The sequence below is a fragment of the Rousettus aegyptiacus genome, unplaced genomic scaffold (assembly GCF_014176215.1).
Source record: "Rousettus aegyptiacus isolate mRouAeg1 unplaced genomic scaffold, mRouAeg1.p scaffold_m13_p_10, whole genome shotgun sequence".
NCBI classification, from domain to species: Eukaryota; Metazoa; Chordata; class Mammalia; order Chiroptera; family Pteropodidae; genus Rousettus; species Rousettus aegyptiacus.
This window is the reverse complement of record NW_023416285.1, coordinates 39,987,033-40,009,815: the sequence shown is the minus strand read 5'-3', so window position 1 is coordinate 40,009,815 and position 22,783 is coordinate 39,987,033. Positions and strand designations below refer to the sequence as shown.

The 22,783-nt window shown below is 36.4% G+C and overlaps 1 protein-coding gene and 1 long non-coding RNA gene across 8 annotated transcripts in view; both read left to right on the top strand.

Annotated features, from left to right (window-relative positions):
- Nucleotides 1-22,783, top strand: part of HERC3 (HECT and RLD domain containing E3 ubiquitin protein ligase 3) — a 98,358-nt gene that overhangs the window by 58,567 nt on the left and 17,008 nt on the right. For all 7 annotated transcript variants that reach the window (XR_001598984.2, XM_036227711.1, XM_016161051.2 and 4 more), the window contains 9 exons: nucleotides 663-826; nucleotides 954-1,067; nucleotides 7,064-7,087; nucleotides 7,177-7,266; nucleotides 8,444-8,614; nucleotides 10,246-10,389; nucleotides 11,896-12,062; nucleotides 14,947-15,013; nucleotides 15,488-15,570. Coding sequence is in view for 6 of the 7 variants with exons in the window: in XM_036227711.1 (XP_036083604.1) it covers nucleotides 663-826; nucleotides 954-1,067; nucleotides 7,064-7,087; nucleotides 7,177-7,266; nucleotides 8,444-8,614; nucleotides 10,246-10,389; nucleotides 11,896-12,062; nucleotides 14,947-15,013; nucleotides 15,488-15,570 (1,024 nt within the window). In the remaining variant the exon portion in view is untranslated. The remainder of the gene's footprint in view (nucleotides 1-662; nucleotides 827-953; nucleotides 1,068-7,063; nucleotides 7,088-7,176; nucleotides 7,267-8,443; nucleotides 8,615-10,245; nucleotides 10,390-11,895; nucleotides 12,063-14,946; nucleotides 15,014-15,487; nucleotides 15,571-22,783) is intronic.
- On the top strand, nucleotides 15,577-19,666 carry LOC118608664. Its single transcript, XR_004953079.1, has 2 exons — nucleotides 15,577-17,127; nucleotides 17,192-19,666. It is a non-coding gene; the product is annotated as an uncharacterized LOC118608664 (long non-coding RNA).

Below are 22,783 nucleotides of genomic sequence, written 5' to 3'. Positions count from 1 at the left end.
CTTTTTATTTTATCTCTTCCCCACCACTACCTTTTTGTTTTTTCTGGAATACTTTTAAAAAATCTCAGACATCATATTATTTAATCTTTTAAATATTTCAATAAGGCTGAATTTATTTCTGACAAAGTAGAAGTCAATGCTATAGTTTTCTTGTCAAGTTATAGGAAAGCATTGTTTGATGAGAAACAGAAATAGTAGTTTTTCAACTAATTAGGCCTCTCAAAAGGAGCGAATGGTTGTCATATTGGTGCTGTTCTGGGGCGTGTAGTCGTTTATATCCCTGGTACAGGATTTAGGTGTGGTGGCTTAGAAGAGGGTTGAAAGGAGTAGGATATATGAATGCTTCTGCCCCAAATATGTGCCTAAGTATCTTGTCCACGTGTACCCGCAGAATTGAACTTTCGGATTAGTCTTCTGAATAAGTCTTTGAGGGGAAAAAAAAAAAAAAAGATCATGTTTTGCACAAAAAGCTCCAGGGATTCTTGTACAGCTGCTGCCCTCTTCAGAAATGTTTTAATGGATTCTTTTAAAAATCAATTTTGGGGAACTGTATTTTAGACTAATGTTTATTTTCTAGCTGGAGTGGCTTTTAGCTAATAGGCAGAAGACAAATACTTGATCAAGATTATGTGCTGAAATATGTCTTTTCTTTCTTTCTAAAGATAACTGGTGGTCTCAGGTATGCCCGAAATATTTTATGAAGCTGGTAAACCTCTATAAAGGTGCAGTAGTTTATCTACTGAGAGGAAGGAAGACATTCTTAATTCCTGTACTGTTTAACAATTATATTACAGCAGCTCTTAAGCTCTTGGAAAAGTTATATAAGGTGAGCATAGAATGGAGCCAGTGGGGAGAGGGGTGAATAGATGGGAGGGTCAGATGTCCTACTGAGCTGTTTTATGGGAAGTCGTATTTCTGTTGTCTGGGTCTTAGTTGTCCTTGTTCTTCATCAGGTAAATCTTAAAGTGAAACATGTGGAATATGATACCTTTTACATTCCTGAAATTTCCAGTCTCGTGGACATTCAGGAAGACTACCTCATGTGGTTCTTGCATCAAGCAGGCATGGTAAGAATTTATGTAAAGCATATCCTACAGCTTCGTCTTTTTTCATAGTACAAGTAAGGATGAGGAAAGCACGTCTGAACCCTGTAATTTGACTTTGGTGCTAGTGTCACGCCTGTGTTTTAGTCACTGGCTTTTGCATTCTTGAAACTTAGAAGTGCATTAAGTAATCGAAAATGGTCATAAAGAGTCATAAATGTATAGTTACCCAGAATGTTATCAATTTTAATGAATTGTCAACATTAAAAAAATCAAGGTATCTAAAGCAGTCAAACTCATAGAAACAAAGTAGAATGATGGGTACCAGGGTTTGGGGGAGTGGAAATATGGAGTTGTTTAATGGATATAGAGTTTCAGTTTTGCAAGATGAAAAAATTCTGGGGATCCATTGCACAGTAATGTAAATATAGTTAACACTACTGAACTGTATACTTAATGATAAAGATGGTAAATTTTGCATTACGTGTTTTTTTTTTTTATCACAATTGAAAAAAGTCAAGACACATAAAGTGAATTTTTAGTTTTTCTTGAAACTTGGAACATCTAGCAACATGACCTGTCTGTCCAGTTGGCTGGAATTCAATAGTGGCTATTTAGATTAGGCTTATGTATGCCACAGTCCCCACTGCAGCTTGCTTTTGGCATTACTAATTATCATCATCTAATAGCATCCTACTTCAGTCGTCTTATGTCAGCTGCCTGAACCATATAGGCCACTGTGATTTAGGATTATGTTTGTGAAAATGTCACATATCCATGACCTAGTTCTCACTGATTATTAGACTTGCCATCCAAGGGACTAGGTATGGAAACCTGCCTGTTTCCCTTGACTTGGCAAGAACTGCTCCATTTGATTGCACTGGCTTGGGATATATGCAGGGCTTTTTAGGATCCCTCATCTGTGGAGTATGTGTAAATTTGGGTTATGTCAGAAAACAGAATGATAATTTGGTTATAATAGCTAGTGAAGCCATGCACAGCGGATACATTTGAGGCGTGTTCTTGCCAGTTAACAGCTTTATCACCAACATTTAGGCAGTATTTTCCTTGTAGGGTTTTTGGAGGTCAGTAGTGCTCTCCAAAATCAAGGCATTTAAATAGGGTTGTTTAAGCAAGATTATTTACTTTGTCAAATAATAGATGAGCAATGCTAGATACAACATTGTATTCTTAATAAGATTTTATAATTGCCTTGAAAGAACAAAATACTTTCAAATAAGAATGGATTAGAGTGTTATAAATAGGTTTACATGGGAAATTTAACATGGAGGCTAGCATTGAACTCTGCTTTCACCCACTAATTTAGAAATTATAAAAAGATTAACTTTTCTTTTTATCAATTCGTATCAAGTAATTATTCATTGAATAATAAAATGTTAAGAACAGAAATAAGCCTTATGAATTATTTAGGCCAGCTACTTTTTGGATGAGAGAATGGAGACTCAGAGAGGTTTAACAATTTTTCTACCAATTTACTTAGCCATAAAAGCCAATTCTTCTGACTTCTAATCTGCCCTTTCTCCAACTTAATGTTGATTAAGATAATTCTAATGAACCCTAATTCTTTTGACACTGAAAAAGAAGTTGCTGGTGTTAAAATATAGATTATCATGACTGTAGTAGTCTCTGAGTAGAGGTTCTTAAATGAGCAACTTTTACAACTTTTTTATAGTTCCTTTCTCTTAACATTTGCTAAGCAAGGTTCAGATCTTGAATACCAGGTGCTCATCTCCTCTTCAGTAATTAAGGTAGTTATTATAGAAAGAAAATTAAGTGAAATTACTACGTAAACTGTGATTTCTATGGAAATTTTTTATTGTATAAAGTACAGTACTATCAGAAATTGAAGTTTAAATTTCCCAATATCTTGGATTTTAACCTAAATTACTAAAGCCATATTATATATAAATTTGTGTTTTTGAAACCACTCTTTTGAGGTATAATCGACATGTAACATTATGTTAGTTTCAGCTGTATGACAGAACGATTCAATATTTGTATACACTGGGAAGTGATCTTCATAAGTCTAGTTACTGTCCGTCATCATACATAGTTACAAATGTTTTTTTTTTCTTGTGATGAGAACTTTTAAGATGTACTCACTTAGCAACTTTTAAGTATGCAATTACTATTTTTAACTGTACTCGCCATGCTATATACTAACTGCTCAGAACTTATAATTGAAAGTTTTTACCATTTAACTTATATCTCCCATCTCCTCAACCGTAGCCCCTGGAAACTACCATTCTTCATTCTTCTGTTTCTATGCGATTGGTGCTTTTTTTTTTTTATTCCACCTATAAGTGATACCATACAGTATTTCAGTAGTTGTCTTTCTCTGGCTTATTTCACTTAGCATAATGCCCTTTAGATTCACTCATGTTATTGCAAATGGCAGGGTTTCCTTGTGTGTGTGTGTGTGTGTATGTGCGTGTGTTTGTAACACAATAAATGGATTTTTTATATTAAATTTTTTAGCTTGATAGTAACTGAGGCAGTATATTATGTACTGCAGAGTACATGCTTTAGTCAAAAAGATCTGAGTTCAAGTCTCAGCTCTGGTCTACTTACTTACCTGTGTGACCTAGGCAAGTTACTTAATTTCTATAGGCCTAGTGTCCTCATTTGTAAATGAGAATTATAATAGTATTATGAAAATTAAATGGGAGAAAGCTCGAAAAGCCTTAGTTGGCAGAGTACTTTAGTTGGCATATAAGGACTCAATAGCTATTTGTCAGTAAGCAGTTCTTGGTCCCATAATATATGTCATGTGCCTACTAGCCACTGGAGATGGAGACAGGTTCAGGACATGGTGGCTACCTCAGTGGAGTGTTCAGTGCAGAGGGATCAGTGAAAAAGGAATTACAAAGGGATATAACGTGCAAAGGACTATAGAGTACAAAAGGAATGTTCTAAAGTGGCCAATTTTTGCTCATTTTAAAGAATTGGTAGTGGCTCATATATTTCAATTAATAAACTGTCATCATCTACTTAAAAATGAAATAACACACAGAATAAGTGACTTTATGGGCTCCCATAGAAGGCAGGACAAATGAAAAAGTCAGTGATACAATGTAAATGCTTCAAAAATAAAAACTAGAGTCAACTTGATATCTTGCCATACATGTCACATGGGTGCAGTGTTTTGGCCCGAGGTACCATATGGTGCATGGGTGAGAGGAGGCAGCTGTTTTGCCTCAGCATTCAGTGATGCCTAGGAGCTAGATTTGCCCATGGTGAGTATAGCAACACACGGTGGCAGGCAGGCTCTACAGCAGAGGCTCGTGTGTTTCTTTCTTGGTATGACAGGTGTTTGTGAAATGCCTCCTTTCCTCATTCACAGCCACATTTAGGAAACGTTGACTTGAAATTATAAAAAAGGACAAGATGTTCCAAATTCTCTAGTTATGTACCATGTACTTATTCATTGCTTCTATTTCATGTACTTTAAAAAATGAACTAAGGTCAAACAGTGTAACCTCATTTTAAGAAGGAACATTTGAAGCGTGACCCATCAGTACTTTGCTAGCTTTAGGTTCATGAGACTCATTTTTGGGGAATGGACAGCCCAGGACAAGCAGCCTCTCAGGAGGGGATCAATATCTTATCAGTTCATATGCATCCTTCTAGGTTGGGAAAGCAGTTGTGAAGGAAATCATAACATGGCTGTTTCAGTATTTATTTTGTGTAATAGGGAAATTCCAGTATTAATACTATCTCTAAATATTCAGCATTCACAAAATAAAGGTAGGCGAAATTAAATTATTATATTTTGACTACAAAAACTCACACTTATAAGAAATTTTTATATGTATAATTCATATAGATCTGCTGCTGTTTTTGATTGAATAACCTTCTTCACCTTCCTTAGAGCTGGCACTATGGTCCTCCCCTCGGGGGTGGGTCTTCTGGACCACCAACTCTGTGGCCTTGGCTCTGGTTTCTAACTGAGGTAGTTTTGGCTTTCTTTCCAGCCAACCCACTCAACCAAGGACATGGTGACCCTGCCCTCAATTTAACTCCTCTCCTCCCAAAGAGAGATCAGTCTACTTCCAAACTGGGCTCTTTCAGCAGTGTTTGTGGGGAGGGCTTCAGGTGAGGAGAGCTGGGAGGGACTAGGAGCTGGAGAAGGTAGGCGTAAACCTAGGGGGCAGGGAGGACTTGTGGCAAAGGATTCAGGGAGAAAGTGTCAGAAAGAGTCAAAGAATTGCAGTGGGACTGGAGAGAGCCAGAAAATACAGACAAAGCTGTTAAATAATGCTTAAAACAAAATAATCTCTTCTGAGAGGAAGATTTGAAAATTCTAAATATTGACACCAGTTTAAAATCTACTTCCCTGGGATGGATACTCATGCTTTTTATAGGTACTTAGACTAGAAGACAACTTTGTACAGTGCTGTTTTATGGTGTGTGTGTGTTTTATTTTAGTGATTTCAATTCCTAAATTCAGAATAATTAGATATGCAGCAGGAGAGTGAGTCAAATTAGCATGGATTATGTATGCATGAATTCATACCTTGTCTCACTGGACAGGAATTATCTCTTTGATTAGTGTTTCTCAGTCTAGGAAAATGTTCCAAGACTTGTAAAAGAACCTGTTTCTAAAGGATAAACAAGGTGGATTTTAATTAAAATTGCTTTTTAAATGATTTCATTTGACTATACACAAACATAAGAGGAGGTAGTGTACATTTCTTATTCATATAGCATTTAAACAATTATAAAACTGAACCAAATTTATAAATTAAATACAAACAAAACTCTTAAATCAGTGAAATACAAATTAGCCTCAGTGATTTAATGTGATGAGCAATAATGTCTTACTGGAAACCAAACCTCACTTGCACTGTGGATCCAGGTTGCTTGCTGTCTGTCAGGCCTTTGGGCCTGAGGTTCTCTGGCTTATGGTACCCACCCTGAGATGACTCAGCTCTCTTTCTTCCTTTCAGCTGCTATTAACCTTCATTCATGTAAAGGGCCAGGACCATTCTGGCCCTTTCCTGGGTGAAAATGCATCTCTTATAAAGGAAAACTGCTTTTCTTATTAGTCTTTAGCAATTAATTATGACGTGGCACCAATGCAATAATTAAAATAAATGCAAATTATATGGTAACACACCATTATAAGCAGGTCATTCAGAATGTATTTTTATTGATTTTCTTTAGGATATTTATTTAAAAACCATTAAACTAAAAAAATCATATGGCACTCTCAGATCTCTGAGACTAAATCTGTGGTTTTGTTAGAGAAATATTACTACAGATCAGCATGATCTTTATTGCTGACATTTTTGTTTCCATTGTTGATGAATAATGCTTGTGACATAACCTAAAACTTTCAGAAGAGATTTCTTTTTTTCCCTCCGATAAATGAAACTAACGTACCTCTTAGATATGTTCATGGGTGTTTTTATCTGATGTTATTTCTCTCCTCAAAAGTTTATTCAGATTTATTCACATATTGATGGAGTGTCTTCTGTAGACCAAATATTGACTAAGTGCTGAGTCAGGGACAGCTTTCTAAATATTTGCTTTCTTTTAAGAGTAACAGCCTCAGGAGGCAGGTGTGTGTGCATGTGTATACTTGTGCGTGCGAGCGTGTGAACGAGGGAAATGTAATATGCCGACAAGTAAATGAAATTTGCATTATCCACTTGACTCAACAAAAATAACCTCTGAAGTCTTAGAGTTCCTGTTTTAGGGTTAGATTTCTTCTATAAAAGAGAACTCTATTAATGCTGTGAATTATGAAGTTAGTGAAATGGTCTGTAAGGGTCCTTTAAAAATTTTTAAAGATTGTTTTTAGTTTCTCAGTCTATGTCCATCAAAAAACGTCTGGTCTATTTCATCAAAAATCCAGTCAGCCATTCAAATAGGGTTAGTTTCATGGCCAAATAGTCAGATAGGTTATATGTTTTGTTATTTGTGTTTCATATTTTTAAAGAGTAAAACCTTCAGGTTTTGCAATCCAAATAAGACTTTTTATTTTTTCTACACAGAAGGCTAGACCATCTATAATACAGGTAAATGATTCTTTTTTAATTTATTTATATATTTTTCCAGCAGTATTTTCTGTGGAGTACTACAGTATTGCCAATCATGTTTTATTTAGGATGCTGTAACACTTTGTTCCTACCCTTTCATCTTTGATGCCCAAGCCAAGACCAAAATGTTGCAGACGGACGCTGAACTACAGATGCAGGTATCACTTTTGAAAAATCATTTCTTCTTATCGTTTCTTCAACCTACACATTCAGTTGTAATTTTTACTAAGAAGAGAAAGTATATTTGGATGAGTTTCATTCTGTTAGAACAATTACAACTTTTTCAGTAATTTTATGTTGAATATAACATGTATGTAAATGGACATTTACATAGATTGGGGTTGGCAAGAGTTTTCATATAAGGCCACATAGTAAATATTTTAGTCTTTGTGGACCATACAGTCCACCTCAACTATTCAACTTTGTTGTAGCACAAAAAGCAGTGATAGACAATATGTGAATGAATGAGCATGGCAGTATTTCAATAAAACTTTATGTACACTGAAATTTGAATTTTGACATTTTCACATGTGGTGAAATCCTCTTCTTTCGATTATTTTTCAAACATTAAAAAATGTAGAAACCATTGCAAGCTCAAGAGCTGTACAGAAAGAGGCAGCAGGGTAGATCTGGTCTAGTTGTCCGCTGACCCCTCATAGAGATCGAGAGATAATTAAATGGATTTTGGTAATTCCTTATTGAATAAAAACTTGTTAAAAGATTTATTTTAAATACACATTTTTATTCTAAAATAAAATTGATTTTGACAAGGCTGCAAAGATATTTGCAGAATACCAGTCCAAACCTACCGGTCTTACTGTTGGTAGATATATAACTTCATTCATCTCTTTGTATATCTGTACATATGTATCTATTTTCACAGTGATATATTTATGACATTGACAATTTAAAGGTTTTCCAGAGAAAATGGACATTTTTCAAAGAATGAAAACCATTTAACAAGTGATTATTAGGTTTCTTTTCCTGTCATTTTTAAAGTCATGGTTTTTACCCATTCCCTATCATGTTTCTTCTATTACGATATTATTTCAGTCTTAATCAGCTTAAATCATTTTCTTGAAACTTGTTATGGATCATATGGTTCATAAACTGTTTCAATTAATCTCTTTGGATTCAGATTAGAAAGATTTTTGTGTTTTGTAAACATGAGTAACTTAGAAAATCTAACTGGAAAAGTTAAGAGGAAGATAAAAAAGAGCAAATAGAGATGCAGTCAGCCTGCTCCTCACCCATGCCCAGTGGAAAGGCACAGCTGGCTGCCGTCCCCACACACGGGTGCACTCTGGCTGACTGTGTTCTCGATGTCCATTCCAGGTGGCGGTCAACGGAGCCAATCTGCAGAATGTCTTCATGCTTCTCACCTTGGAGCCTCTGCTGGCCAGAAGCCCCTTCCTGGTCCTTCACGTTCGCAGGAACAACCTTGTTGGTGATGCCCTAAGAGAGCTCAGCATTCATTCTGATATCGATCTGAAAAAGCCTCTCAAAGTGAGCTTTTCAGTAGATTCCTCTAAATATCTTCCTAGGTTTCCTTTAAACTGTGATCATACCATTAAAATTGTGGAGTACATCCTTTCATTATTTCTTTCATTCATTTTACAAGAATTTAATCACCTCCTTCTGTCAAAATCACCAAACAGAACCTCTCAATGTAATATCAGATAAAAATTCCAGTAGATTACTCAAGGGGTTATAGGGCTTTCTTTGTCTGCTATCTTCAGTGTACCCATTCCAGCTCTACCTCAAAGAAGCGAACAACAGCAAAACTAAAGCTTCAACTAGTAAAACTGTCAAGCCAGCGTCTAGGAAGTCTTTGGATGGCAAAGATTTCAGACAAGAAGGTAAAAAAGGAGAAAAGAAAGGTAGTGAAATCATCTCAGAAGCTGCTGGCCTATTATGACAGGCACTCTTAGTACCTTGAAATTATTAAGACATTATCTTTCCTCATAGGCTGCATGTTTGTGTTACTACTTATTGTATTCCTGGAGCTTAGCACAATGCTTGGTACACAGTAGGTGTTAATAATAGTGAATTATTTGAAGTTGTTTTAAGTCATTTATCTTTCTCTTCAGAAGACTTCCATATCTCTGTTTTCAATCCTGTTGTAAACGCGTTTCCAAAACATAATTGGCAAGAAACTGATGGTCTCCATGATACTGTCAACCTTTCCAAAATGTCCAATAAGTACCATCTGTCCCATAAATCTGCCTGGGAATTCTCCCTAGAACTTCTGGGTTAGATTTTTGATATTGTAAACAGAAGGGCCTCTCTTTGCCCCATTTTCAATCAGTAATGCGGATGAGACAGTTCTTGCTTTGTAGCAGGTCTGAGTTAAGTCTTCTGCTGGCATCCATATAATGGAAATCCTAGTGTCTCCACCTTTACTCTCGTTTTGCTCTAGGCAACCTTGAACTCAGTTACAAGGATAAGGTTTCTCAAATGCTGTTTTTACCTCTGTGCCTGAGCTCTTACCCATAAAATGGGGATGATAATAATAATCCCTATGCATGAGGCTGCTCTGAGAATTAGATTGATAGGGTTTAAGTGCTAGCCTGTAGCAAACTCTCAGTAAACTCATTTGTTAGTTGCTGTAGTTATTACTGTGATGACCATCATGGATCCAGCATTCTCCATAGGGGTCTGTTTATGGGCCTGCTTGTAGCCCCTTGCAGAGTTCAGGTCTGTACCTACTTAGAATGTCCTCCTCCTTTCCATATTCATCAGTTTCGTCAAGAGCCCCTTTCTTTACCCAGGTTAATCATCACTTTTCTCTGTGTGCCAGAATAGTTACTTCTTAATGTATTCGACACTGAAAATAACATGTGTTCTCTAATGGATTCTTTTGTGTTCACCTTACTACCCTGAATAGATGAAAAAATTTTGGTGGACATATGGTAAACTTCTAACTTTCTTTATATCCCTTGAAGTATCTAGTAAAAATTTTGTGTTTCTAAGTGCCTTGATAATAATTAACAGATACACCTTACAGTTTTCATTGCATCAGTCTATCCTCTGTTATATCTCCGTTCCTTTGTCTTTGCTTTGGAAAGAATTCACTAAAAAAAGATAAAATACCACAGATTTCTTTGAAATATTAAATCTGCTTTCATTATTTCAAGGTAATCTTTGATGGCGAAGAAGCAGTGGATGCTGGTGGTGTCACAAAGGAGTTCTTTCTTTTACTGTTAAAAGAACTTTTGAATCCCATCTATGGAATGTTTACCTACTATCAGGATTCAAATCTCTTGTGGTTTTCAGATACGGTGAGTTAGTGATGTGCCATTAGATGGATAGAATTAAACGTTTTTGTTTTGAAGCCAATTCCCAGACTTCTAACTTTGAAAAAGAAAGCATAAGAAAGGAAATAATTTAAAATTTCCAAATAATGTATCCAGTCTTCGTTTTTCACCTGTTGCTAAGACCTTCTAGTGCATTTTGTCTCTTTTCAGCCCCATTTTCTAGTAAATAAGATCCAGATTTTATTAGCCTTGAAGGGTGGAAAGAATACAGTATGATACAGAAATTGGTTTTATGACATATGGAAAGTAGTAGTCAAATGTCTTATTTTAATAACAACAATAGTATGTGTATGATTACTTATGCAAATAAACACACACTTTATTTTTGAAAATTCGATAGGAGAGCTAAGTTTTAAAGAGGCATGCTAATTTCAACCAGACTATAATTTACTTCTTTTTCTACCAGAGTTTTCTCCCTACATCTGTACTGTCCAAAAAGGTAGCCATTAGCCAGCCACATGTGGCCATTGAAATTTAAATATTAATTAAAATTAATACTGAAGATTCATTTTCTTAGTTGTACTAGCCACATTTAAAGTGGCTACTACATGGGACAGCACAGAATAGAGTGTTCCCATCACTGAAGAATGTACTATCGGACAGCATTGCCCAAATGATGACAGTCATGCACCACATAATGACTTCTGTCAACAGTGGACTGCATATATAATGGTGGCCCCATAAGATTATAATAGTGCTGAAAATTTCCTATCTAGTGACACTGTAGCTGTTGTAATATTGTAGCCCAACATATACTCACGTGTTGGTGGTGATGCTGGTGTGAACACACCTACTGCAGTGCTGATCATATAAAAGTATAGAAATATAATTATGTACAGTGCATAATACTTGACGATGATAATAAACAACCAATTTATTGGTTTATGTATTTACTTTTTATCGTTATTTCAGAGTACTGTTTCTACTTTAAAAAAATTGTTTGCCGTAAAACGGTATACCGTCTTACTATAGTAGTGGCCTCATACATCTCGTGTTTACCATGTCTCTTTATTGCATTTTTCTCTTAATGCTTGATTTAATCTCATGTTGTTTTATACAGTAACATGCTCTACAGGTTTGTAGCCTAGGAGCACTAGGCTATACCTTACAGCCTAGGCGTGTAGGAGGCTATACCATCTAGGTTTCTGAACGTGCACTCCATGATGATCTCGCAAGGACAGAACCACCTGGTGCATTTCTCAGAAGGCATCCCTGTCATTAAGTGGCGAATAACTATAAAAACTGTTTCTGTATCACTAGATGAGCTATAAATGCTTAACTTTGTCTATATTATATCTTTTGGGGCCAGTCAGGTTTTTGTCAGGGGTATGCTCTGTTTCAGAAGGTAACTAAATATTAATAAGATCTTAATTTTTTTATGCTTAAAATATTTTAGAGTAAATGGCAGATTGTTTCAAAGGCTGCAAACACTGCATTTCTTTTTAACATATTTGCATACATTCTGAAAAGTGTTTTGTAGAGCACAACTGGTTTCACTTGATTGGCATAACCTGTGGACTAGCTATCTACAACTCCACTGTGGTCGATCTCCACTTTCCATTGGCTCTCTATAAGAAGTTACTGAATGTAAAACCTGGCTTGGAAGACTTAAAGGAGCTGTCACCCACTGAAGGAAGGTACAAAGTTAAAAGATAGATTGGTATGGGGAACTGCTCTGGCTGCCCCTAGCACAGGGATTAAAGGTTACAAACACCACATGTGTAAATTTGAGTTTATCGAACCATATAGTTAGATTTTATCACGTATGCTATGTCTTAAGGCGTAGCTCCATCGCTACTCGCTTAGAGTCCTTCACTCTAAGGGCAGAAGGAAAAAAAAGGGAAGTCATAGCTGCCCAGGAATGCAAATTAATCTGTTTTCCTTATTCTGAACAAAAAAAATAAGGACTTTGAGATTTGTCATGGTCCAGAAATGCAGGGTGAGAAAATATTGAAAAGGGGGCCTGTATTTAAAAAAAGGACATTTTTTCCCCTCTTTCTGTGCTTCTCTTTCCTGTGTGTCTCCTTTACTCTCATACTACTATCACACAACACTTTTGGTTACCACCAGAAGTGCAGGTTTTTCATCCACACCATCAAGCAATTCTCCATGACACCAGATGAGTATCCTATAGTTTAACTCAATTCTGACACTGTCTACCTAAAGATAGTGTCAGATCCCATAGTTTAAGGGCTTGACCCCACAAGGCTGTTCCCACCTCTCTTCAGATGCAAGTCACAAGTACTAGGTCCCCAGATTATCCACAACTTCTCTTCGATTTGGCTGCAAATCAGAGGGTCCCACAATCCCCTCCTCAGATTTGATTAATTTGCTAGAGCAGCTCACAGAACTCAGGGAAACATGTTTATCAGTTTATTAAAAGATATGATAAAGGATATAGATGAAGAGCAAGATGAATAGGGCGAGGTCTGGAAGGGTCCTGAATGCAGGAGCTTCTGTCCCTGTGCAGTTGGGGTGCATCACCTTCCCAGTGTGTGGATATGTTCACCAACCCAGAAGCTTTCTGAACTCCCTACTATTGGGGTTTTATGGAGGTTTCCTCACATAGATGTGATCAGTTATCACCTCCATTTCTAGCCCCTCTTCCCTATCTGGAAAGGCGGGGGTGGGACTGAAAATTCCAAGCTCCTAATCACAGCTTGGTCTTGTGACCAGCCCACATCCAGGATGCTCCTAGTGCTCTTACCACTTTGGAATATACAAGAGTTTTAGGAGCTCAGTGCCAGGAACTAGGAGCAGAGACCAGTATCTATTTTCTATTATCTCTCAGAGCCTTAAAAATATTAGTTTGTGTTATATAGTTCAAATACAATTCACCCACTTAGGGTATATAATTCAGTGACATTTAGTATATTTACAGAGTTGTGCAGCCATCACCACAATTTTGGAACATTTTTATCACCTGAAAAAGAAGCCTAGTGGTCCTTAGTCATTCCCCATAATCTCCTTATCCGACAAGCCCTAGGCAACTGCTAATCTACTTTCTGTCTCTACAGGCTTTTCTATTCTGGATATTCCATATAAATGGAATTATACAATATATGGTCCTTTGTGTCTGGCTTCTTTCACATAATATGTTTTCAAGGTTCATCCATGTTGTAACTCATATTAGTATTTCATTTCTTTTTATAGCCAAATAATATTCTGTTGTATGGATGAATATACTACATTATGTTTATCCATTCATCAGTTGATAGACATTTGGCTTGTTTCTACTTTCTGGCTGTTATGGATAATGCTGTATAAACATTCTTGTGCAAGTTTTTGTGTATACATAAGTTTTCATTCCTCTTGGTTACATACCTATGAGTGGAATTGCTGGATCATATAGCAGCTCTATGTTTAGCCTTTTGAGAAACTGCCAGACAGTTTTTCAAAGTAGTGGAGCCATGTTTTTATGTTATTTTCTTTCTGGCTATTAAAAATCCTTTATTCTGAGTTTCTCTTTATTGATTTTAGGTAGCATAAGATCAAGTATATAAAATACCATATCCTTGGCTTTCTGTAAACAGTGTAATCCTTTTGGCTTTATCAGGAAAGAACAACCCCCCCACCCCCCCACAGAGTACAGCTTTTAGGCCAGAGATAGAGAAGAGTAATCTCTAAGGTACCTTCTGGAAATGAGATTGTCACACCACTAGTATAGGACACCAATACTAAGAACCCAAAAAAGATGGGAGGGATGAGGCTACAGAAAGAAGAAGAGAAAATTTAGAAGGAATGTAAAAAGAAGACCCAGGCAGGGTTAATTTTTTGGTTAACCGAAAGAGAAAGCTAGAGAGTAACAGAACTGTGCTCTGTTTACTAGCCTATCTGAGAATCATATATTTCAAGTAATAATTTTGGCTGTTTTACTGGTCGTGAATTTCAATTTCACACCAAGAATTTTCTTTCTGGGCAACTTTTGGTGAAAATGCCAGACTCAGAGCTCACCAAAGAAGAGAGTACGCAGGAGGTCTAGTTACAACAATGTGTCCTCTTGAGAGCTAAGATATGACTGTTATTGGAATAAACATGCTCTTCTTATACACGTTTGAGTGTACTTTAGTTTGACAGATAATAGTGTGTCTTTGCCATATAGAGCTTCTTGAACTAACAAGTAAGCCATTAAGATTCCTAAGCGGATGAGGAGATTCTGTGACTTCTTTTTTAATGATTGAAAGATTATTCTTCTAGTGCATATGGATGAAGCCAGCCTATAGGAGCACTGTGGTACCATCTCCTCATATATAATTCCAAGCAATAATAGGGTTAAAAGAATATAAGTGAGTCATATGTAAATCCATCTGAACATCTTCATAAATCCAATAATATTTGTCAGTAGGAAAAGAGACAAAAATCTTTTCAAGATACAGCTAACATAATTTTCTGTCACTCTAGATTTATGTTTGTCTTCTTTCATAGTTTTCCCTTGCAGACAATCGGGACATATGCTGAGATAGAAACACCATTGCCATATCTAATTTGCCTCTTTTCCTTTCTCCATGATTCTGTGATTAGGAGTCTTCAAGAACTTTTAGATTACCCTGGGGAAGATATTGAGGAGACTTTCTGCCTCAACTTTACGGTACGGCTCTCCAGTTTACTCATGATTGCGACTCCTATGCCTATAAGTCAGAATTCACGTTATTTTTTCTCCAAATCAAAGAATAAATTCAGTGACTTCTCTGAACCAAATTATTTTAGTCATAGTGTCTTAAGTTCAGTAAATGTGTTGAATATATGAATGAATGATTAATGTATGCACTGAGAAAATTACTGAAGCATTAATTCTCTTTAGTACTGATACACGTATTCCTTTTCTGGTGTTCTTTTAATTTTCTCTTTGACTGCATTTATTGGTGGCTCCGAGTCTTCAAAGAGCTCTTTTAAAGTGCCAGTGTTTTCTGACTAGATTCTCTTTCTTCTCCCAAGAATTTTCTATGGTAATAAGTCATTATTAAGCAACATTTGTTCTTAAAACTTCTCTCAGCCATTTGGGTTCTAGAAAGTTAAGTGGTAAACAAAATTGAAACATTTCTTTTTTCCCCCTTAACTGTAGATTTGTCGGGAAAGCTATGGAGTGATTGAACAGAAGAAGCTGATACCTGGAGGAGACAAAGTGACTGTGTGCAAGGACAACAGGTTAGTCCTGGCCTTGGACTGCTGCAGATGTTGCTACCTTATTTCTCTGCACTTTTAAGACCACAACTGAAGTTAAATTTTAGTCCTTTCCGCAGAGGAGTTAAGGGAAGTAGAGTAAGAATTTGCAGATTTTAATGAATTTTTAGTAGTAGAAGAAGCATTGAACTTGAATTCAGGAGGTAACTGTTTTAATTCTAGATCTCCATCTTACTGGCTTTGAGCCTGAGCAAATCATGTAAACTGTTTCTCATCTGTGAAATGGGGGTTGTAGTAACTGCCCTGCCTACCTCCTGGGATGGTTTTAAGATTAAAGTGAGATTATTTTTAGGAAAACATTTTAGAGTGAATGAGCTCCCAGCATCTAGCACAGGGCTTCCGGTATCCAGCAGAGTGCCTGGCACAAAAATACTCCAAAAGTATGTGTTGAATAAATAAATGTTAAAAAGATGTGTACTATTACTGTTGTTTTACTGCTGAAGAATTCACAATATAGATTTTAATTAAATTATCCTTCTGCCTCATGAAAAGTAATTTAATTACATCTGATTTTTCAGGATGATTTACCTTGTCTGTGTTATCTCTTTTAGAGGGAAAAAAAAATTAAGTTTTTTTACATTTGTATTAAAAGTGAGGTGGCTAGCAATCTGCATGTTAATTCAGCTTACAAACACTGAATGCTATGTGCCAGGCATGTTATTGGATATAGCAAATAAGTAACTTTTATCCTTAAGAATTCAAAATTAGTTGGGAAGGGTCAATGTAAGTGAACGACTATATTAGATTATAATACAGGTGATCGAGTAATTGGCCTAGTGTCACGGAACCAGGGGGAGAAGCTACGACGTTTTCACTGGATATTGAAGAATATAAATGGGGAAAACACAACCAGCAGGTAGCTGACTCGTACTCCCATTCTTCTTATTCACATGATAAAGGACGATGAGTACTTATATAGGGTGAGGTCTAGTGTGTGGATGGAGGGTGGGTGCAATAGCATCAGGTTGTCAAGACCTTAAATGAGATTTGGACTGGGATGTAGTTGACCAATTTTGGAAAGATAACTGGTGGCCATATGGAAATAGACCATGTGTAGGGGTCCCATGAGAGGACGTAGCTCAGGTAAAGTGTAGCGAGAACCAGAATGAAGGTAGCGGGAGTACGGAGTCAGCTACCTATTGGTTGTGTATTCAGTAGGAGCTTGTGTCTGGTTATATATGGATGGCATGTAATGACAACAATTCTGAGGTTTCTGATTTGTGCAACTGACTAACAGGGCACATATTCTATAGAGCAGAGTGGAGGGGAAAGAGTTCCATTTTGGATATGTTGATTTTGACATGTCTGTGTGATACCCAGGTGATACATAGAGATAAAAACTTGCATGCATTTCAAGAGAGAAGCCTTATAAGAATATTTTATTAAGTTACTTATGCCAACCTCAATCAGTGAATTTGAGTCTCTTACAACAAGAAGCATAAAAAAGAAGTGGTGAAATAAAAAACAAGGACAGGAAAAATGTGCATTCTTAGAGGAGCTATATATATATTAGAATAGAAGGTAGACGAGCTATATATATATTAGAATAGAAGGTAGACGAGCTATATATATATTAGAATAGAAGGTAGACTCTTGAAGATTTAGGGATCGTTAGCATATTGGCTGGAGTTAAAGCCCTTGGCATAAAGAAGTGGTAGGACTTTGGGGAGAGATGGGAGGGCTGTGAGTGACAGAAGCCTTCACAGAAGAAAGCAAGCCTTCATTTAAGCTATGGTACAAGGTACAGATGTAGAGAAGCTGGATGCTGTTTATAAGCATGTTGAGAAATTAAAACAAGTTTGCTCTAGGCTTTAGTTGGCTTCCTACTGGAAATAGTTGCAAAGATGCAAGCAGAGAGCCTGTGAAATTTACTTTGTCTGAGCGATCTGCCTTGACTTCCTCTCATAAACCTTCCCTTTTGAAAATAGGAACAATAGAAAAACTGACAGACTTCCTTTTCCACCCTTTTACGTTTTTAAAGACAGAAGCCAACATGGTCTAATGTAATAGTAACTTTTTTGTCATATAAACCTTTTAGACTATCAGGGAAGCCTTAACTTTGGAGAAAGTATGACTATAATACCAGAATTAAGTGAAATTGTGCAGAAGTTGCCAACATACCCAACAAAAATGGCTTCAGATGGTGAAATCATCTTGACTCTAGGAACCTAATATAGAGGCTAGTCTTGTCTCAAGTAGTTGTTTCAATCAAAACTCTTACTTGATAAAAATCTCTTGGTGCTAACTGGACTGTTGTTTCTTTATGTAACATTGGTACTTTATTAACAGCATGTGGTTTACTTTGAAAAATAAGAACAGGTGTATTATTCTGTACAATCTGGTAATGTTTTTTGAATTGAGAAATTTATGACAAATCAGAAAGTAGATTTGTCAGCACAGATGATTTCTCTTCTCTCCAAGTTCTGATGTTCAGTTTATAACATATATGTGTATGTATGTGTGTGATACATTATAGAGCGTTTGGTCTTTCAAAAGATGTTTGGGCTTTTGCATCGTTTCAGATAAAATAATGTGTGCCCCATTTGTTAGAAGTTTCAATTGATACACTAGTTGGGAGAAAAGAGTGCTCTAGTGCAGGCATTGGTAGTGTGTGGGTGATGCAGTCTGCAGCTGGGGCAGTTGTTGGGACAAAACCCTTTCCATAACTTCATAAAATTATTTCTCTTAGAGTATTTGTTGTCTCTGCATTTTTTGCTCTCTCTGGGTTGAGTTTTTCTCTTTCTGTCTCTCTATCTCTTTCCCTTTCACTCTCACTATCTCCCCTTATTCAATAGACATTTCTTTGAATCAGCAATTAAATTGACTCAATAGTTGAGAGACAAACTATGTATGAATACTAAACTATAACACAGTTTGTTCAGAGCCATAAGCTGCTCTCATTTGCAGCCATAAATGAAATACAAAGACACAGTTGAGTGGTTGAATCTGAAGGAGTTCAGAAAGATCAGCTTGGACAGAAGCATCTGTGATAGAGATATGGGAGAGAGCTCAGTTGGGAAGTGTACTAAGATTTGTATACTAAAAAGTAGAAGGGAGGACATAATAACAGTGAAAGGTTCTCTATAAAGTGATGGCTGAGTCTTGTTATTTCTGCAGAAGACAGTGAGTAGTGAGTGAGTACGGATAGGGGACATTACTGGGAGAAGCTTCATTTTAACGTTGAACCCTTAGTTGCTTAGCTGGGAATTAGATTGTAGAATCTGAAAATTAGAGAAGTTCATACTTCATTCAGCAGGTCGTAAGAAACCATCGTTGGTTTGTAAGCAAAAGAATGGCATGATAGAAGTGGGTGAGTCTGTGGTACATTTCCTTTCTTCACCTTCTCTTTTCCTTTCTCCACTGTTTATATTTGTTGCTGACACATACTCCCTCAGGGACATTACTCAACCTCATGAATGGTGCTTTGAAGGAATGAGAACATGCTTTATTTAAAAGGCATGTGGGTTCCTTTTCTTTTTCTTTGCAGTTACTTACCTCTAGTTGACATCAGGGCTGCTCCTACAGGAGAAAAAAAAATTGATAAGGATATTCTGATGACAAAGATTCCTTAAAAGAAAGGCAGTGCATAAATTCAAGAGGGTAAAACAAGGGAACCCACATTATTCTTTTACTTGTATTACTGTTACCATAGCTTCCTTAAAGCTTCAAAAGTTTTCAAGTCTTTGTACAGTAAAGAGTGCCATTATTTTAAATATTGTCAGGTGGAGGGGGAGATTCCTATTTTTATTGCCAGTTCCCTGTGTTTGAGATTCAAGGATAGAACAGCTTTAATGTTGGGTGAAGTCAGGTTTTGGCTTTTCTGGGTCACAAGCACTGATTTGAGTACATAGTGGCCTCACCTACACTGCTTTAGGCACTATTGTACATGCCTCTGTACTTGTTGACAGGAGGCAGACCCTGTTGCTATCACACAGTTACCTATTGGACAGACTTCCAAGAACCTAGTGTGGTTACTGCCACATTGCTTGTTAATGCTGTCTTATTTAGGGACAATCTTAAAAAGACATGAGTGACATTTTTTTTTTTTTTGGTCCAAAAAGCAGAAATCTTATCATCAAAACATGTTGAGATTCTGGTAAGAAAGATTGTATATGATTACAACAGATTGATCATTGCAGCTGTCCTTTCTTTTTGTCTATTGTTATGTGCCACACATAATTTCATCACAAGGGGGCCTTTTTGGATATTTCTTAGATCAATCTAAGAAAATTTAATGAAATAAATAAAGAATAATACCTGTTGGATTTTTAGCTTGGCAGCTATGTACATATACGCTGGCACTGAAGCTATTTTCATTGAGTTAAGTGTAAGATATTTGCTGTCACCGCTGCCCTGGAGGAAAATGACAGAAGGGTGCTAATTCTGTATCCATAATTTGTTATATTCCATTAGGTCTTAAAAATACTTTCTATCCCTGGACAAGAGCTGCAGAGAGTCAAATGAGTTTTAAGCATTCAGGCAAAAGAACCCCGTGGGTAATTGCTAGTGGCCGCATCATAGCCAAATCTTGCTACAGCTGGTAATCATATCTGGATAATACTGTATTACATGGTTACTCATGGTTAAGTATTTCTCACACTCTGTAACATGGCATTATTACCGTTAATGAAAAACCCATATATTATTCTAGATCCCCCAAATTTGCCTCAATTTAATGCAATCAAGTTAAATGTAATCAATATCTTCTCCCATGTCCCCCATATTAAAAAAGAGGTAGGGAGAGGATGGAGAGAATAGTAAGACCTCACAGTAAGAAATGCCAAGCTTAATGTAAGTGCACCAAAGGATTCTTAAACCTGAGTATAAAACACATACATGACAAACACTATAGTTTCTTAAGATTTACCGAAGTTTGGACTGCTTACAGACTTCAGTTGATCTCTTGAGATATAGTCCGTGGAAGTTGTAATCTTTAAGATCTGCATTGTATTTGCACTGACTATTATTAGGAGTAGCAGATAATTAAATGCCAGCAACATTTCTTAACAGCTTACATGCATCAGGCACTAGTCTAAGTACTACACATGTACTTAGAATTCCTTCCCACTTTGTGGATGAAGAAAACTGAGGCATAGAGAAGCATAAGTCACTTGTTCAAGGTTACACAGCCAGAAGTCCAGGATTCAAGAACAGAGCCAAGACTTAAAGCCAGGCAGTCTGAGCGAGAGCTTGTGCTCCAGGAGCATCGGCACACTGCCTGTAAGAGGCCAAGACAGGGCTCCAGGGTGTCTTTTACACACCCCCACCCACCAAAGAAACATGCCTTTGAAGAGTTTGTTGTTTTCTTTTACACAGACTATGTAATTTTTTTTAAAAAACAAAGCTGGCATAGTTAAAAAATACTATGTTAAAATTGTATGTGTGAATTTTAAAACTTAGATCCAGACAGTTCAAAGCACTCGTGGACACCCTTAATGGCTGCACAGTCTGCCATGTGAATGTGTATTTTCTAGTCTTTCACTTTCAGATATTTGGCTTGTTGCTATGTTCTTTTTATTTCTCTTTCTCTTCTCGCCTTCATTTTTAATAAGACTGTATGAAACATCTTTAGTTATAAAGCATTGTTTGCCTTTAAAATTGTTTTTTAATGATAAGGCCCCCAATGGTGAAATTGAATTAATGTATATCATTTTGAAGCTGTTGATAGATATTTTTGCTAAATTGATTTTTTTAATGAATTATACCAGCTTATACATTACCATCAATGTATGGGAGTATCCATGTTTACACTATTTTCTTTTAAAAATATCTAATTTTATAAAGAAATTTAATTTCATTTGCAAAATTGTAGTACTTCCATATGTTGGTTGCTTTACATGTGTTACACAGCACTGATCCACTGATGTTTACCTCTAAAATATTTTTGTTTAAAAATATGTGAATTAGTTAGAAGTGATGGTTGCATAACATTGAGAATGTACTAAATGCCACTGCATTGTTCATTTAAAGTGGTTATGTTTTGTGAATTTCACCTCCATGAGAAAAAAGTGTATATGTGAGGGGATGTGCACATGTTTCCGTGTATGCACTAAGTATAAACTCTTCAGCAGAGAGAGCTGCCGTGCCCTGCTTGGGCAGTGAGCATCAGCACGCTGCAGTTTTCTGCAGAATGCTCTTGGAGACTGAGTTTAATATGTAATGCACATTGCCTTTCTGCCAGTTATTTTGTGCCTTGCTTACTAATTCAGACTTAGATTAAAAATGATTGATGAATGATACTATTTGACCCGCCTTGGAAGGAGGAGGGTATCCTGCTAGATGTTAACATGCAAGTTTTATGGCTGCCTGAGGAATGATCAGATAAGCACTGCAGGAAACAGAAGGTAAAGATCAACCCAGTTAGGAAATGGTGGAAATCGCTTGGCTTTGTGATGATAAATGTGCCTGTATCCTGGGAAAATTGGCCAACAGTGTTATAAAGATGGGTAGTTAGAAAACTCTATACATAGCTAAAGTCTTGTAAGTGAAAGAAAATTGCTGCCCAGAGCATACAGCTGGGAACGCATATACTCCAGACCTCCCTGGAGCCCTGATCCACTTAGTACCACCATGTCAGGACAGGTCTTTCTGCCCCAAGGGTTAAAGTATTTCCTCTTTTTAAAGTAGTTCTTTATGTATTCTCTATTGAGACTAAACAATTTTCATATGATTTGTATTAACTGTTATATTAAGACTGTTAACTCTTTGCCATCCATAGTTATTGCAGGTTCCCTGTTGTTTGCTTTTGAAAATGAGTGTTTGTTATGTTTAAATCTTTATTAATTTTTGTGTTCTTATGTTTGTTGATTATTATTTTTTTTGGTTTTATATTACTTTAATCTTAGCCTTTCCCTGTCCAGTAATTGCTAAATATTTAATGTATTTTCTTTAAAAACATTTTTTTTGAGTCTGTATTCTAAGGTAAAAATCCAAATTGTTTCCATATTCCTAGTTTCTTAGCTATTTTTACAGGTATCCATTAGGGTAATGAAATTCCAGTTGTAGTTTGGGTTTCGATTAGAAGTGCAATAAATTAAAAGTTAACTTGGAAAGAATTGACACTTTTGTGTATTTAATCTTACCATTCAAAGGCCCATTTTACATTTTTTTGTATATATGTTTACATATTTTTATTAGATGTTTTTATAAATATTTTGATTTCTTATTGTACTGTGAG